The sequence below is a fragment of the Schistocerca piceifrons genome, chromosome 6 (assembly GCF_021461385.2).
Source record: "Schistocerca piceifrons isolate TAMUIC-IGC-003096 chromosome 6, iqSchPice1.1, whole genome shotgun sequence".
Classification (NCBI taxonomy): Eukaryota; Metazoa; Arthropoda; class Insecta; order Orthoptera; family Acrididae; genus Schistocerca; species Schistocerca piceifrons.
The window spans coordinates 313,553,991-313,573,524 of NC_060143.1; the positions used below are offsets into that span (position 1 = coordinate 313,553,991).

Below are 19,534 nucleotides of genomic sequence, written 5' to 3' on the forward strand. Positions count from 1 at the left end.
AGGCACTGACAAGAATGTGGAGCCATGTCGACTACAGTGCAGTGGCCAGCTGCATTAGATTTCTCGTTTGGGGATCCATGGCACGAACAACACGGTCGAGACGATCCCACAGATTCTCGATTGGGATTTAAATCCGGGGAGTCTGGTGGCCGAGGGGGTACGGTAATCTCATCCTGGTGCTCTTCAAAACACGCACGTACCCTGCAAGCTGTGTGACACGTTGTATTGTCCTGCTGGTGGATGCCATCGTACCTTGGAAATTAAACTGCGTATAGGGGTAGACGTGGTTCCCAAGGATAGCTGTTGACTTGTCTTGATCCGTTGTGCCTTCCAGAACGACGAGATCATCCAAGGAATCCCGCGAAACCATTCCCCAGACTATAACACTTCCTCCTTCGGCACGGACCCTTACGACGATCCAAAGGTCAGCTGCCCGATGGAGCACAAAACGTGATTCATCTGAAAAGGCCAGCTGACGCCACGAACTCGGCGTTCAGTTGCTGTATTGGTGTACTAATCCCAGCCTTCGACGCCGCGAGCAGCAGTCAACTTGAACCAGACGCCTGCTCCACAATTATTCACCAGTACACATATCCACAGGTGTTGTTTACCCCTGTTATCTATGGCCCGTGGTGTACCACAGTTGCCTCAGCACTGATTTGGGATAAAGTCATTTTGCCATGCACGGTACACTGTAACCGCGGCAGCACGTGAGCAGTTCATAGATTTCGCTGTTTTGGAAATGTTTTGACCCTTGGCCAAAAAGCCAATGATCATGCCCTTTAGGACATGAGATAAATCGCTCTGCTTCAGCACTGCAACAAGGAGTGCGCTGTTTTCCACGTCCTGCGACACGCTTTATATACCTCCCACTGCTATGCTGCTATCTACCGTCTGTGAGTAGCTATTTAGCGTAGACGTCGAACATAGGCGGTGGTCACATTAATATGACAGCACCATGTGTATAAATTATTCTTCCGACTTTTGGTGGTCTATGCTATCGTCACTATGACTAACACTGTGTTAACAGTCCTAGTTCTCCGTCAATAGCGACTACTAAATCAGAAGCTAGCCTTCAGAGCACTGTGCTTCAGAAGGTTGGGAACAAGTTGAATGTGATGAACATCCCGGTATATCTGTGAGTTCAAGAACTGAACCAAACGCTCAGAAAATCAATGAAACTGTGCGGAACGATTGTTGTCTGAGCATTCGGATGATCGCAGACATGGTGAACGAGAACAAAGGGACAGTAGGACAAATTCGGCATGATGGATTAAACATGACAAAAGTTTGTGCAAAATTGGCTCCGAAAAAGTCTGTCAGGAACAAAAAGACCATCGGAATAACATAAGTTCTCATCGTTTTCATTTGCTCTGATGTCAAGGAACGACGAAACGAAGAAACAGACTTGCTCAACAGTGTCTTCACATGCGATGAAAGAAGAATATTCCAGTACAATCCAGAAACAAAACTTCAATCGATGCACTAGAAGACTCCCACAACGGCAAGAATAAAAAATTACGACTGAGCAAGTCAAAACTGAAGGAAACGCTGATCGCTTTCTTCGATATCTGGGGTGGTACTATGACAGAATAGGTGCCTGAGGATTAAATCGTTAAACAGAAACTCTACAGAGAAGCTCTCATCAAATGGTTCAAATGGCTCTGAGCACTATGGGACCTAACAGCTCAGGTCATCAGTCCCCTAGAACTTAGAACTACTTAAATCTAACTAACCTAAGGGCATCACACACATCCATGCCCGAGGCGGGATTCGAACCTGCGACCGTAGCGGTCGCGCGGTTCCAGACTGAGGCGCCTAGAACCGCTCGGCCACTCCGGCCGGCGAAGTACTCATCAAGCTGAGGGAAAGAATAAGGAAGAAAAGACCGGATTTGTGGAAGAATGACTGCCAGCCCACAGTGTCGTGTCTGTGAAACAGTTTCTAGCGGTTAAGCGCATTCCTGTACGCGAAAATCCTCTGTATTAATCACATGTGGCTCCTTGTGACTTTTATCAATTCACAAAAGTGGAGCCGGCCGCTTCAGTCCGGAACCGCGTTGCTGCCACGGTCGCAAGTTCGAATCCTGCCTCGGGCATGGAAATGTGTGATGTCCTTAGGTTAGTTAGGTTTAAGTAGTTCTAAGTTCTAGGGGGCTGATGACCTCAGATGTTAAGTCCCATAGTGCTTAGAGTCATTTGAATCATTTTGAACAAAAGTGGAAAGTGCATCGAAGGGAACATATTTTCTGTCTGTTGAAAATATGAAAACAAAAACGACAGAGTTGTTGAAGATGATGACAAAGGATAGCCTACAGCATTGCTTTGAGCAATGCAAGACACTTATGCAGCGGTGCATAGACAGGAGAGGGGAGTGTGTTGAAGGAGACCAAAGTTAGTTGTAACTTTGTTTGCGATGAGTACCGTTTTATCGTTATTTACTTGTCACACCTTACATTCAAGCCACGTAAGTTCCCTCGCTAATTTAGTCTCCAACAGCTGGATGAAAAATTTGAAAATTAGTGGTTCAAAATGGTTCAAATGGCTCTGAGCACTATGGGACTTAACTGCCGTGGTCATCAGTTGCCTAGAACTTAGAACTAATTAAACCTAACTAAGCTAAGGACATCACACATCCATGCCTGAGGCAGGACTCGAACCTGCGGCAGCAGCGGTCGCGTGGTTCCAGACTGTAGCGCCTAGAACCGCTCGGCCACTGCGGCCGGCGAAAATTAGTGTTCTCGGCAGTAAAAATGCCTTTACTAAAGCGTTGTTTAGTAAGGGTCCACGAATTCCATGAAGCCAATACCCTCCACCCTTGGATCTGCGTCTAGTTTAATTCAAGGCTACAGAACGAACGAGTTTTCGTGTCTGTCCACGCTGGGCGACACAGAACGGAAGTCAAAACTTCCCGCATTGTTTTTCAAATGCCCGCATTCACACAAACTGTCATCGGAACCAGTCGTCAACCCCAAAGATTCTCGGAATGAAACTTTCGACCTTAAGGGAGATGGGTTTTGGGGGCAGTAGGGTCTGGCTACGTGCTAACATCGGAAATTAACATATTCTCATTCGTGCGATAGCATTTTATTTTGTGCTTGTGTCTTCTTAATATTTATTTTATTGCTTGCTTTGAATGAACATAATTTTCTAGACGAGGTCAGTAGATTAGTAGATATAGGCTGAAGGCTATGGGTGATATCATTACCGAGAAGTAGCGAATAATCTTCTGTTTATGAAAGTGTTATTTGTTTATAAATACTAGATGGGTCATTCTATGTATTTTTCGCAAAAAAACACTATCTGATCAAAAGTAACCAGACAGCCCTAAGTAATGTGGAACTGACTACTGGATGCCACGAGAGACGGACGCGCCTTTATAAAAGCGTCAGTCAGGCGAGATCAGTGACTTCAAATGTAGACTAGCCATTGCATGTTACCCGAGTAGAAAATACACCAGGGATATGTCAGATCTTTTAAAGCCGCCCTGGTCGACTGTTGGGAACGTGATTGTGAAGTGGAGAGGTGAAGTAATAACCACAGTTAAACCAAGCCCAGGGAGACCTCATGAACTGGGATCCCCGACCATTGTGGAGGCTGGTTCTGAAAATCGCATGAAATCAGCGGGAGGACTGCTTCGTGAGTTTCCAGGTGCTACCAGCAGTCCAGTTAGCACAATTACTGAACTTAGGTGCCTAAAAAGAATGGCACAGTGGTAGAGCAGCTCTTAGTAAGTCATACATTTCTGTAGTCAAGCGAAGTGACGCTTTGGGAGGCGCAAAGAGTGGCGCAACTGGACAGTCTATGCCTCGACACGAATGATTTGGAGGACGAATCACGCTGTACCCTGTGGAATTCCAATGGAAGGGTTTAGGTCTGGCGATTGCCTGGAGAACATTACCTGCTATGAGGCAAGAGGAGATAGTGTCACACTATGGGGGTGTTTCCTGTGGTTAAAGTGTGTCTCCTTATTGAGCTTAAGAAAAAGCTAAATACGGAAGGATATGAAAAATTTACAGAATTGTGAAGTGTGCAGAGAACAGGAATAGTTCGAAGACGATGACATTGTATCAAGTCATGAAGCAGCGATTTATGGGTCATTACATTCCTGAAATAGAGTGGTCTGCTCGCAGTCCCAACCTGAGCCCTACAGAACACATCTGGGTTGACTTAGAACGTCAACTTCGGTCCGGACCCCAGCATCTAATAACGTTCTCTCGTTCCGGCTCTTGACCGAGAATGGGCTGCAATTCCTCCACGGAAATCTCACTAAAAGTGTCCCCACCAGAGTTCAAGCCGTCATAAAGTCGAAGGGTGGATACATTTCATATTAATGCCCATTAATACATTGGTGTCCGAAATTAAAACAACAGACCATTATTTCCCCATCCTGTGTCTAATTCACGATGTAATCATACAAACTGTCAACCAGACGTCCGTATGATCTTTTTCTGCATTGAAGATGGCATTCCATGCAATGGACAACGGTGCCAGCGACGACGTCAGGGGACGGCCGGGGTTGGCCGAGCGGTTCTAGGCGATTCAGTCCGGAACCGCGCGACTGCTACGGTCGCAGGTTCGAATCCTGCCTCGGGCGTGGATGTGTGTGATGTCCTTAGGTTAGTTAGGTTTATGTAGTTCTAAGTTCTAGGGGACTGATGACCTAAGAAGTTAAGTCCCATAGTGCTCAGAGCCATTTGAACCATTTTTTGATGACGTCAGGGCACATATGAGACGAGATGGTGTTTGCTGGATAGTCCCACATGCGCAATCGCTGTGTACACAATCACAGACGGTGAATTTTTGCACATAGATGACGCCTACCAGACTCTCTGTGGTGGAAGGCCGTAGAAAGAAAGGAAGCAGGAAAGTCGCAAACTGATTTGGTTCGATGGCTTAATGTGAATCGTCCTGTTGTTTTTCGGATGTGGCGACAGTTGATGGAGATCGAAACTGTATCCCAAAGACCAGGGCAGGACCGACCACATGTGACTTCAGAAGAGAGGACCGTCATTCGACAGTACCGCCTTAGTATTGCACGGCAACATTGAACCAGTGAAAGACAGTGGCTGTGGGAAGAGACAAATCCTCAGATGCCCGATGTGTTTGCTTGAAGCTCAGGTTGAAATTGTAATAATCATTTTTATATAAGTGTTTTCCAGTTTCAGAATATCGTAGCGTCCACTGGACGTGTTGTATCGAGGCAAACGGTGTGCAGAAGTCTTCGACAGAGTGGTCTTCATTGTCGGAGACCTGTTGTGTGTCTACCTCTGAAGCGTCATAACAGAAGGGAACGTCTAAATTGGAATCATCAACATGTCAACTGGGCGATCGAACAGTGAGCCAATGTTGTTTTCCCGATTTGGTCCGGAGAGTGATTCTCGACGGATTCGCATCTGGAGGGAACGTGAAATACGATTTCGGGACCCAAACATTGTGGAAAGAGACCGATATCGAGGAGGATCCCTAATGCTGAGGACAGGGATTATGTTTACCACTCGAACCCCTATTCGTGAAATTGTACGGGCGAATCGGCAAGGTTTAACTGCTGTCAGGTATCGTGACGAGACCTTGGGACCTCATTTGCGGTTGTTGCGAGGTGCCGTGGGCCCAGACTTCGTATTGTTGGACGATAATGCTCGACCTGGTGGTTGATGTTTTCTTGGAAACGGAAGGTATTGTATGTAAGGCTTGCTCGCTCTCCCGATTCCAGTCCCATAGAGAATGGCCAGGATGCACTAGAGAGCTGGCTTGCACCATGTCAGCCGACCCGGTGTGGCCGAGCGGAACTAGGCGCTACAGTCTGGAACCGCGCGACTGCTACGGTCGCAGGTTCGAATCATGCCTTGGGCACGGATTCGTGTGATGTCCTTAGGTTAGTTAGGTTTAAGTAGTTCTAAGTTCTAGGGGACTGATGGTCTCAGAAGTTAAGTCCCATAGTGCTCAGAGCCATTTTTTTAGTTTTCTATTTTTTTTAATTTTTATTTGTTTTTTTTTCCACGTCAACATCCACCAACCACTCTCCAAGACTACGAGCAGCTCTGCAGGAAGAATTTACGTTATTGCCTCAACATGAAACCCATTATATCATTCACAGCATTCCCCATTGTTGTCAGTTCTGTATTGTTGCCAGATGGGCTCACACCCCACACTGAGCACATTAACCAGTGTGCAGATCCGTTAAGTTGGAAAAAACGAAGAATATATTTGTCTACCGTTATGCTTGTTACAGTAGTTGCTTTCTGAATTCTTTGCATTGTTTCTACTTTACTGCCACCTGTTTATACTGTTTTGTGTCAAAATAAAAGCAACCTTGCAAAATTTGAGTTTGTTTCTTTAATTTTGGACACCAGTGTAGATGCCCGGGTGATCTTGATAATACAGATGTAGAGCGTCACTGAAACGAACGTAAGATTGCTGGAAGGCTGTCTTAATGTCAGAACCGACTAAAAATTCGAGAAATGCTTCAAAGCGCTGCACAACGAAAAACGTATGTACATGTAAAGCGTAGTTTCTAGATGAAAACATGCACCTCAGTATGGGCAGAATACACATACTATTTCTGCGTCTTTTCTATTACGTTTTCCGGTCTTGAAAGTTTCGCATTTGTTTCCCTGCCATCGGCGAACGATGTGCCTGACGCAATCCAATTACGCGGCAGCCAACCGCAAAGCGTTCTGCCGGCTGACCGCAGAACGGAAATCCCCCCCTTAGCAACGCCGGCTTTCCGTGCCTGTCAATATCAAGCGCGTGGGCTTGTTTGTCGCAGATTTCCACTGCTGCGGACTTACTGCCCAAAAGTAATAAGTGTCGCAATTGCTACGTCATGTATCTCTGCCGTTCATTTCACATTAGGGACGTCGACTGACTTTCTTTTTCCGTAATATCCTATAGAATTATTTTCAGTAGAACTAACGTTAACTTTCCAGTGCACCACGTGCAGTTCACTTGAATAAAGCGTGGGTCCTACATTCTGTCACGGAATGCTTTGTCGTAATAACCTATAGAATTACACTACTGGCCATTAAAATTGCTACATCACGGAGTTGACGTGCTACAGACGCGAAATTTAACCGAAAGGAAGAAGATGCTGTGATATGCAAATGATTAACTTTTCAGAGCATTCACACAAGGTTGACGCCGGTGGCGACACCTACAGCGTGCTGACATCAGGAAAGTTTCCAACCGATTTCTCATACACAAACAGCAGTTGACCGGCGTTGCCTGGTGAAACGTTGTTGTGATGCCTCGTCTAAGGAGGAGAAATGCGTACCATCACGTTTACGACTTTGATAAAGGTCGGATTGTAGCCTATCGCGATTGCGGTTCATCGTATCGCGACATTGCTGCTCGCGTTGGTCGAGGTCCAATGACTGCTAGCAGAATATGGAATCGGTGGGTTCAGGAGGGTAATACGGAACGCCGTGCTGGATCCCAACGGCCTGGTATCACTAGCAGTCGAGATGACAGGCATCTTATCCGCATGGCTGTAACGGATAGTGCAGCCACGTCTCGATCCCTGAGTCAACTGATGGGGACGTTTGCAAGACAACAACCACCTGCACGAACAGTTCGGCGACGTTTGCAGCAGCATGGATTATCAGCTCGGAGACTACGGCTGTGGTTACCCTTGACGCTGCATCACAGACAGGAGCGCCTGCGACGATGTACTCAGTGACGAACCTGGGTGCACGAATGGCAAAAGTCATTTTTTCGGATGAATCCAGGTTCTATTTACAGCATCATGATGGTCGCATCCTTGTTTGGCGACATCGCGGTGAACGCACATTGGAAGCGTGTATTCGTCATCGCCATACTGGCGTATCACCGGGCGTGGTGGTATGGGGTGCCATTGGTTACACGTCTCGGTCGCCTCTTGTTCGCATTGACGGCACTTTGAACTGTGGACGTTACATTTCAGATGTGTTACGACCCGTGGCTCTACCCTTCATTCGATCCCTGCGAAACCCTATGTTTCATCAGGATAATGCACGACCGCATGTTGCAGGTCCTGTACGGGCCTTTCTGGAGACAGAAAATGTTCGACTGCTGCCCTGGCCAGCACATTCTCCAGATGTCTCACCAACTGAAAACGTCTGGTCAATGGTGGGCGAGCAACTGGCTCGTCACAATACGTCAGTCACTACTCTTGATGAACTGAGGTATCGTGTTGAAGCAGCATGGGTAGCTGTACCTGTACACGCCATCCAAGCTCTGTTTGACTCAGTGCCCAGGCGTATCAAGGCCGTTATTACGGCCAGAGGTGGTTGTTCTTGGTACTGATTTCTCAGGATCTATGCACCCAAATTGCGTGAAAATGTAATCACATGTCAGTTCTAGTATAATATGTTTGTCCAATGAATACCCGTTTATCATCTGCATTTCTTCTTGGTGTAGCAATTTTAATGGCGAGTAGTATATTTCCAGTACAACTAACGTTAATTTACCAGTGCATTTGGCTATGAGGGGGACAGGTTACTAATCAACAAAGGAAAACCTTGCAAATTAAATTATAGATCCGCACCACTTTGTTTTAAAGGAAGACATCGAAGCAATTGACATTTCCCGTAATGCCCGAAAAGACAATATAAGAGAAACTCGTACGGAGGCATGTAGACAGTCGTTTTTTCCCTCGCTCCATTTGCGAGTGGATCATGAATCACAATGACTAGTGGAGGTACATGAAAGAAACGCTCCACCATGCAAAGTATGTTGGCTTACGGAGCGCCTATATGGGTACAGAAGTAGAAGTTGTTTAGGGAAACCAGAATGAATTTGTTTAAAATAGGTATCGGAAAGCGTTCATGGAATTTCTGTTCTGTTTGTTCGTATCACACCATGACCGAAAAAGGCTGAAACATCCTGCCAATCTCTCAACATTATAATGGAACTAACACAAGCGACACGAACATAATTATCATTGTGACTACTGAGGGCAGCATGTCTGCATCACTGACCTGCAAATATTTTGAAAACGGAAGGTAGGAGACGAGGAACTGGCGGAAGTAAAGCTGTTAGGACAGGTCGTGAGTCGTCCTTGTGGGACTCAGCCTGTAGAGCAGTGGCCCGCAAAAGGCAAAGGTCCCGACTTCGAGTCTCGGTCTGGCACACAGTTTTAAAAAAATGTGTGTGAAATCTTATGGGACTTAACTGCTAAGGTCATCAGTCCCTAAGCTTACACACTACTTAACATAAATTATCCTAAGGACAAACACATACACCCATGCCCGAGGGAGAACTCGAACCTCCGCCGGGACCAGCCGCACAGTCCATGACTGCCGCGCCTTAGACCGCTCCGCTAATCCCGCGCGGCCACACAGTTTTAATCTGCTAGGATGTTTCCTATCAGCGCACACTCCGCTGCAGAGCGAAAATTTGATTCGGGAATTAATAAGTTACATTTTTTTAGGGTTACGTATCCCAATTGGTATAAACGGAACCCTTACAGAATCAATTTGTTGTCCGTGTGTCTGTCTGTCTGTTCGAACGTTAGAAACCCTTTTTCTCAGGACCAGGAATACGTATCAAGTTGAAATTTATTTCACAGGCCATGGTATATGGTCCCAGGAGATGTAAAACATTTAAGCTTCTTCATCAATGAAATCAAAAGCAACCGCTATTTACGAGGGCTGTTCGGAAGGTAAATTCCGATCGGTCGCGAAACGGAAATCTAAAATTATTTTATGTGCAACAGTTACTTATACCTTCCAAGCACTTCTCTACATAGTGGCCACTCCGATTTAGACAACTTTCCAATACCCTCGTCATAAAGGCAGCCGCCTGTGCTTTTTGCCACTTTCCTATGCTGGTCTGCAGGTCGTTGTCTGTGTCAAAATGTTGGGTTCATAGCCAGCCGTTCATGTGAGCAGAGATGAAAACAAAGAGGCAGCCATGTCTGGGTTATATCTACATCGATACTCCGCAAACTACCGTGTGGTGCGTGGCGGAGTATACTCTGTACCACTACTTCTCATTCGTTTCGTGTTCGACTCGGAAACAGAGCGAGGGAAAAACGACTCTCTGTATGCCTCCGTATGAGCCCCAATTTCTCGTATCTCATCCTCGTGGTCCTTACGCGCAATGAATGTCGGCGGCAGTAGAATCATTCCGCAGTCAGCTTCAAATTCCGGTTGTCTAAATGTTCTCAACTGTGTTTCTCGAAAAGAACGTAGCCTTCCCTCCAGGAATTCCCATTTGAGTTCCCGTAGCAACTCCGTAACACTTATGTGTTGCTCGAACCTACCAGTAACAAACCTAGCAGCCCGCCTCTGATTTGCTTTTATGTCTTCCTTCAATCCGACCTTGTATGGATCCCAAACACTAGAACAGTACTCAAGAAAAGGTCGCACCAGCTTCCAATATGTGGTCTCCTTTACAGGTGAACCACTCTTTCCTAAAATTATCCCAGTATACCGAAGTCGGCCATTTGCCTTCCCTACCACAGTTCTCACACGCTCGTTCCATCTCATACCGCTTTGCAACGTTATGCCTAGATATTTAAACGACTTTACTATGTCAAGCAGCATTAACTCACATTTTCCCACATTTAGGGCTAGCTGCCATTCATCAAACCAATTGGAATTTTTGTCTAAGTCGTCTTGTGTCTCCCTACAGTCACTCAGTTTCGACACCTTCCGTACACCACGGCATCATCAGCAAGCAACCGCAGATTTCTGCCACCATATCAGCCAAATTATTTACGTATATAGAGAACAATAGCGTCCTATGACAGTTCCCTGGGGCACTCCTGACGATACCCTTGTCTCTGGTGAACACTCGCCGTCGAGAACAACATTTATTCTATTATTTAAGAAGTCTTCGAGACACATATCTGTGAACTTATTCCATATGCTCGTACCTTCATTAATAGCTTCGAATGGGGCACCTAATCAATTGCTTTCCGGAAATTTGGAAATTTGGAATCTGCCTGTTGCCCTTCATTCATAGTTCTCGTTGTATCATGTGCGAGAAGGGCAAGCTGAGTTCCGCATGAGCGATGTTTTGTAAAATCATGCTGTTCGTACACATAAGCTTCTCAGTTTCAAGGAAGTTTAGTATATTCGAACTGAGAATATGTTGAAGGATTCTGCAGCAAACAGAAGTTAGGGATATTGGTCTGCTATATTGCGGATCCGTTCTTTTACTTTTCTGATGTACTGGTGTCACCTGAGCTTTTATCTAATCGCTTGGTACTTCGAACTGGGCGAGAGATTCACGATAAATGCTAGCTAAGTAAGGGGCCAATGCCGTAGAGTACTATTTGTAAAATAGAACTGAGATTCCATATGGACCTGGTTATTTATTTGCTTTCAAATTCTTCAGTTTTTTCTCTACGCCAGGTATGCTTATTACTATGTCGTCCATACGGGAGTCTGTCCGATGGTCAAATGACATTGTGATAACACGATTCTTCTGTTTGAACGATTTCTCGAACGTGAAATTTCAAACTTCAGCTTTCGTTTTGCTATCTTCACCTGCCACACCAGACTGGTCAACAAGGGACTGAACGGAATCCTTAGACCCGCTTAGCGCTTTTGCATACGACCAGAATTTGCTGGTTTTCTGTATGGTGGGCGATGAGAAACTGCAGGACCGTCTTCGTTGCCATTGCAGTGAGCGCTCGAGACTTATCATTAAGAAAGAAATGTTTGACAGCTATATGGGTTGCATGGAATCAGATGAAATGTCATGGCAGGCACCTATACTTATCGATGTTCGATGAGGTCCCATACTCAGAGGAGCGTAGGGGACGATGCGGAAGACCCGCACCTACGTACTAGGCAAGGTCCTAGCGGAGGTAGTTTGCCATTGTCTTCTTCCGACCATAATGAGGATGAATGATGATGATGAAGAAGACGACACAACACCACCTTGTCATCTCGAGACAGGGAAAACCCTGGCTCCGCCGGGAATCGAACCCAAGACCCCGTGAGCGGGAAGCTAGAACGCTACCGCAAGACCACGAGCTGCGGACCTATACTAATTGGGAAACACTATTCTCTTGGCGTCTTTACATGCTCACTGTGTTCTCAGAATTGAAAACATCATCGTGACGCGATCGACGGGCTTACTACAGACACTGCCCAACACGTCTGTACAAACTGCGTCGGATTTTCACTATGGTCTCAATTTCGCGCTAGATCTGACCTTACTTTCTAAATAGCCCTTGTCGTTGTTGTCGTTGTGGTCTTCAGTCCTGAGACTGGTTTGATGCAGCTCTCCATGCTACTCTATCCTGTGCAAGCTTTTTCATCTCCCAGTACCTACTGCAACCTACATCCTTCTGAACCTGCTTAGTGTATTCATCTCTTGGTCTCCCTCTACGATTTTTACCCTCCACGCTGCCCTCTAATACTAAATTGGTGATCCCTTGATGCCTCAGAACATGTCCTACCAACCGATCCCTTCTTCTGGTCAAGTTGAGCCACAAACTTCTCTTCTCCCCAATCCTATTCAATACTTCCTCATTAGTTATGTGATCTACCCATCTAATCTTCAGCATTCTTCTGTAGCACCACATTTCGAAAGCTTCTATTCTCTTCTTGTCCAAACTATTTATCGTCCATGTTTCACTTCCATACATGGCTACACTCCATACGAATACTTTCAGAAATGACTTCCTGACACTTAAATCAATACTGGATGTTAACAAATTTCTCTTCTTCAGAAACGCTTTCCTTGCCATTGCCAGCCTACATTTTATATCCTCTCTACTTCGACCATCATCAGTTATTTTGCTCCCCAAATAGCAAAACTCCTTTACTACTTTAAGTGCCTCATTTCCTAATCTAATTCCCTCAGCATCACCCGACTTAATTAGACTACATTCCATTATCCTTGTTCTGCTTTTGTTGATGTTCATCTTATATCCTCCTTTCAAGACACTGTCCATTCCATTCAACTGCTCTTCCAAGTCCTTTGCTGTCTCTGACAGAATTACAATGTCATCGGCGAACCTCAAAGTTTTTATTTCTTCTCCATGAATTTTAATACCTACTCCGAATTTTTCTTTTGTTTCCTTTACTGCTTGCTCAATATACAGATTGAACAACATCGGGGAGAGGCTACAACCCTGTCTTACTCCCTTCCCAACCACTGCTTCCCTTCCATGTCCCTCGACTCTTATAACTGCCATCTGGTTTCTGTACAAATTGTAAATAGCCTTTCGCTCCCTGTATTTTACCCCTGCCACCTTTAGAATGTGAAAGAGAGTATTCCAGTCAACATTGTCAAAAGCTTTCTCTAAGTCTACAAATGCTAGAAACGTAGGTTTGCCTTTCCTTAATCTTTCTTCTAAGATAAGTCGTAAGGTCAGTATTGCCTCACGTGTTCCAGTGTTTCTACGGAATCCAAACTGATCTTCCCCGAGGTTGGCTTCTACTAGTTTTTCCATTCGTCTGTAAAGAATTCGTGTTAGTATTTTGCAGCTGTGACTTATAAAGCTGATAGTTCGGTAATTTTCACATCTGTCAACACCTGCTTTCTTTGGGATTGGAATTATTATATTCTTCTTGAAGTCTGAGGGTATTTCGCCTGTTTCATACATCTTGCTCACCAGATGGTAGAGTTTTGTCAGGACTGGCTCTCCCACGGCCGTCAGTAGTTCCAATGGAATATTGTCTACTCCGGGGGCCTTGTTTTGACTCAGGTCTTTCAGTGCTCTGTCAAACTCTTCACGCAGTATCATATCTCCCATTTCATCTTCATCTACATCCTCTTCCATTTCCATAATATTGTCCTCAAGTACATTGCTCTTGTATAGACCCTCTATATACTCCTTCCACCTTGCTGCTTTCCCTTCTTTGCTTAGAACTGGGTTTCCATCTGAGCTCTTGATATTCATACAAGACGTTCTCTTATCTCCAAAGGTCTCTTTAATTTTCCTGTAGGCGGTATCTATCTTACCCCTAGTGAGATAGGCCTCTACATCCTTACATTTGTCCTCTAGCCATCCCTGCTTAGCCATTTTGCACTTCCTGTCGATCTCATTTTTGAGACGTTTGTATTCCTTTTTGCCTGTTTCACTTACTGCATTTTTATATTTTCTCCTTTCATCAATTAAATTCAATATTTCTTCTGTTACCCAAGGATTTCTATTAGCTCTCGTCTTTTTACCTACTTGATCCTCTGCTGCCTTCACTACTTCATTCCTCAAAGCTACCCATTCTTCTTCTACTGTATTTATTTCCCCCATTCCTGTCAATTGCTCCCTTATGCTCTCCCTGAATCTCTGTACAACCTCTGGTTCTTTTAGTTTATCCAGGTCCCATCTCCTTAAATTCCCACCTTTTTGCAGTTTTTTCAGTTTTAATCTACAGGTCATAACCAATAGATTGTGGTCAGAGTCCACATCTGCCCCTGGAAATGTCTTACAATTTAAAACCTGGTTCCTAAATCTCTGTCTTACCATTATATAATCTATCTGATACCTTTTAGTATCTCCAGGGTTCTTCCATGTATACAACCTTCTTTCATGATTCTTAAACCAAGTGTTAGTTATGATTATGTTGTGCTCTGTGCAAAATTCGACCAGGCGGCTTCCTCTTTCATTTCTGTCCCCCAATCCATAGTCACCTACTATGTTTCCTTCTCTCCCTTTTCCTACACTCGAATTCCAGTCACCCATGACTATTAAATTTTCGTCTCCCTTCACAATCTGAATAATTTCTTTTATTTCATCATACATTTCTTCAATTTCTTCGTCATCTGCAGAGCTAGTTGGCATATAAACTTGTACTACTGTAGTAGGCGTGGGCTTCGTATCTATCTTGGCCACAATAATGCGTTCACTATGCTGTTTGTAGTAGCTTACCCACATTCCTATTTTCCTATTCATTATTAAACCTACTCCTGCATTACCCCTATTTGATTTTGTGTTTATAACCCTGTAGTCACCTGACCAGAAGTCTTGTTCCTCCTGCCACCGAACTTCACTAATTCCCACTATATCTAACTTCAACCTATCCATTTCCCTTTTTAAATTTTCTAACCTACCTGCCCGATTAAGGGATAACGACATCCTCTTGAGTAGTCCCCGCCCGGAGATCCGAATGGGGGACTATTTTACCTCCGGAATATTTTACCCAAGAGGACGCCATCATCATGTAATCATACAGTAAAGCTGCATGCCCTCGGGAAAAATTACGGCTGTAGTTTCCCCTTGCTTTCAGCCGTTCGCAGTACCAGCACAGCAAGGCCGTTTTGGTTATTGTTACAAGGCCAGATCAGTCAATCATCCAGACTGTTGCCCTTGCAGCTACTGAAAAGGCTGCTGCCCCTCTTCAGGAACCACACGTTTGTCTGGTCTCTCAACAGATACCCCTCCGTTGTGGTTGCACCTACGGTACGGCTATCTGTATCGCTGAGGCACGCAAGCCTCCCCACCAACGGCAAGGTCCATGGTTCATGGGGGGGGGAATAGCCCTTGTATGTCACATATTTTTGCGCTCGCAAACTCACTCATCAAAACCCATATGGTACTTCTCGTTGACCAGTAATCACGAAATTTGGCAAGAAGCAAGGTTTCACAGCACAAGAAAAAAATATTTTTTTGTCGTTTTATCCAACTGTCCGTCTGTCTTTCAGACCCCTTTTTCTCAGGAGCGGACAGACTTATCAAGCTGAAATTTATGTCTCATACTGAAGTCTATGGTCCATAGGCGGTATAAAAAATTTAAGCTTCTGCGTCAATGGAATCAAAAGATACGGGCTTTTATGTCGCACATTTTGATATCTTGCCAGCATCGATATCGATACTAGGCAAAAATCATCGAAATTTTTAATTCTCCAGATGGATGAATTGTCTATACACATAATTAAGTTTGTACGTAACCCTCGGCGCGTGAGTTCTACCCGCACTTACCCGGATCATATTCTCATCTGATAGCCTCTTACAATTACAGAAACTTTTCTTCTAGTTTTGAAGAGTCTCTGTACCAATATGTGACACTTTGTTTCAAATACCCTGTACACTGATGAGGCAAAACATTATACCACCTGCTAAATAGCTTGTTTGTCCGTCTTTGAAACGAAATGCACCACTGATTTCGCGTATTAGGACTCCGACAATTTGTTGGTAGGTTTGTGGAGGTGTGTGTCGTTAGATGTCTACGCACAGGTCGTGTAATTCGCGTAAATAAAGGGCCTCTGATTTGCGTACGCGGTGATGGCTCCCGATAGCGACCCAGTTGAGTTCCACAGGATTTACGTCAGGCGAATTTGGTCGCCCAGACATCAACGTGAGTTCACTATTACGCTCCTCAAAACACTGGAGCATGGCTCTGGCTCCGACACACGAACAATTATACTGTTGAAAGATGACGTCGCCGGCGGGGAAGACATCAAACATGAAGGCATACGCGTGGTTCGCAGCTGTTAGCGTGTCTTCGATTACTGCTACAGGTTCCATGCAAGCCAAGCAAAATGTATCCCATAGCACAATACTGATCACACCAGCACGTCTCCGTGGCGCGCTGCACATTTCGAGCCGCCCTTCAACTCGATGACGGCATTTGTGGAGACGGCCAACGACCTAGCGTAACAAAAATTTGATTCACCTGAAGAGCCGATACGTTTCCATTAATCGACGGTCGAATACCGATTGTCCTGCCCCTTCTGCAATTTTTAAATGTTTTTATTCCAGTCTTTGATCACAATATCATTTCTTTGACAATGACCGGTTTCAGTCAGTAATGACCATCTTCAGATCTACAATATAAAAATATATATACCTAGTGGGCAGTCTGTCTTTCAACACAATACAGCATTACATATTTCAATATACTGTTATATAACCAGAGAAATGTACAGATAAAATACGGTAAAGCGTACCTGTTTTACACCATGTCCTAATGCGATAAGGACGTAATGGATCGTCAAAACATATAAAAATACTCAGCACAACATCGTCACTTAGATGTAAAATATGGTGTAAAATAGGCCACATCGTCCATACAGTCATTTTGCAACTGACTACTGAAGTTCCGTAAAAAAAAAAAAAAAAACACTCCGTCTACAGGCCATCCGACCGCCGTATCATCCTCATGGAGGATGCGGATAGGAGGGGCGTGTGGTCAGCACACCGCTCTCCCGGTCGTGATGATGGTATTCTTGACCGAAGCCGCTACTGTTCGGTCGAGTAGCTCCTCAGCTGGCATCACGAGGCTGAGTGCACCCCGAAAAATGGCAACAGCGCATGGCGGCCTGGATGGTCACCCATCCAAGCGCCGACCACGCCCGACAGCACTTAACTTCGGTGATCTCACGGGAACCTGTGTAGCCACTGAGGCAAGGCCGTTGCACTGAAATTCAGTAGCTACCAGAAATCTGTTTGCCTACTTCCTTCATAGATGTCGCTACTGTGGGCTTAGATGTAGTCATCATTTACGTGAGAAACATAATCTTATAAAAACACGTTAGGTAAAATGCATGAAGCGGACTTTTAAATATTGATAACTGTTATAGAAACCAAATGTGACACAGTAAAAGACGAATACAGTTACCCATATAAAATTATTAAAGGGAAATATATAAAGATAATAGGTCTGACACTTTTATGGTGAATATACGGTCAAAATTAAAATCTACTTATTACATTGCCTGTAGCAACCTATAAATTACCTATGAAAGACAAAATGTTTACATGACAAAATATTGAAATTGTAACTGACGATGTCGTTGGGTTTGAAACTTCTTTATTTATATGTGTGAATCTGTACTTAAATTGCTGAATGACTGAGAAGATGAAACTTCTACATTACTTGATTCTGAAACAGCTGAGTAAAACTGAACGTACTGAACCTACTTTCTCTTTACTTTTTCTTATCGTCTCAACACTGACCCACAAAATTCTAGCGCAACGCAATAAAACTGCTCAAAAAAATTACAACCTGAGGTGAAATAATTAATACAAAAGAATGGCCCTGAATAATAAGCAATCCTGACAATAACCTATACATTTCATTAAGCACTTACCTCACAAAAATCTTCATTACGCGAACTATTGCAATACAGCGAGCGTCAATACTGCCAGCTAAATAAAAGATTCTAGGTACTAAAGCCACTAACTATTAGTAGGCATGTGTTTAGCAAAGGAAAGATTTTGTTGAAACCCAAATAATGTATTTTTTACCTTAATAATGTGACATCCAGTTCAAACACGAATATAAATCGTCATTGACATCTAGTACAAAGGTATATAATCACGAATAATATTCAGTCTCCAAGTCAAACATGTACAGATCGGTAGCCTACGCTAACACTTCAGACCTCTACCCTCCATCAATGCTAACTTCTCACATCTAACATCCACCACTACTGGCTGTTCACCTCCAACTGCCCAACAGTACTTCGATCACTGCTGGCGACTAACTTCCAAGAGCCCAACAGTACTTCCAACTGGCCAGCATTACTGGCGATTAACTACCAACAACGACTCCGACCAGCCACAGAGTTTCTTACAAAGTGCAGTCAGAGATTTAATGCAAAGCGCTACACAGCGCTGCCAACACAGAAGCAGCCCACTTACAGGTTAACTAGTGAACGTATAGTTGTGCTCTGCTGCGGAGTTCCATTTTCGGCACTGTACCACGAACGGCGTGCTACGGAACACTAGTGCGTGCACCAGCATTATGCTATTTCGGCAGAGGCGCCACAGATCGCCATCAACCCTACTTTACAGAGCAGCCAAGCCTCTGAACCCCACGTTATGTGGAGAATCGTGGACGTCCAGCCATCTAGCGCCTAGTGATAGTTTCACTGTCCTTCTACCTCTTTCCGTAGATGCTAACGACAGCAGCACGTGAACATTAGGCCAGCTTCGCCGTTTTCGAGGAACTCGTTCACAAGCTCTGCGAAATAGTGATCTGCCCTTCGTCAAAGTAGCTTATCTCAGTAAACTTCTCCATTTGCAGCCCGCGCCCTTTGTTATCAAGCCACGTGACCGCAACGCCAACAGGCGGCATCCAGCGCCGCGGTGGGCAGTTGATAATGTTTTAACTTATCGGCGTATACAGCGCATTGATTTCCGTGGCTGTTCAGATATCTCGCGTGAACACGTCTCGTTACATTTTATGTGCTTACTGGGAGGCAGTGTAGTGCAGCGATTGTGACGCGGCCGGTGTCGTGTGTTGCAGCGTCGTGGTGGACGACGTGGACACGGGCAGCCACGAGCAGCTGCAGCTGGAGGCCGAGGAGCGCCTCGAGCCGCAGCCGCAGCCGCGCGCCAAGACGCCCGAGGGCGAGGACGCCCCCGCACCGGAGGAGCAGCCGCCAGACGCCCGCATCCGCCAGATACAGGTACCTATCAACCTCCTGCCTGCCTCTTGCAGAACAATTCCGCCTTATATCCAGAATGAGATTTTCATTCTGCAGAGGGGTGTGCGCTGATGTGAAACTTCCTGGCAGATTACAACTGTGTGCCGGACCGAGACTCGAACTCGGGACCTTTCACTTTCGCGGGCAAGTGCTCTACCGACTAAGCTACTCAAGCACGACTCACGCCCCGTCCTCACAGCTTTACTTCTGCCAGGACCTCG

General features: G+C 45.1%; 1 protein-coding gene across 1 annotated transcript in view; it reads left to right on the forward strand.

The window, feature by feature from the left end:
* LOC124802426 overlaps positions 1-19,534 on the forward strand; it is a 511,806-nt gene that overhangs the window by 482,167 nt on the left and 10,105 nt on the right. Inside the window, exon 3 of the mRNA XM_047263195.1 lies at positions 19,133-19,295. Within this exon, the coding sequence (XP_047119151.1) occupies positions 19,133-19,295 (163 nt within the window). The remainder of the gene's footprint in view (positions 1-19,132; positions 19,296-19,534) is intronic.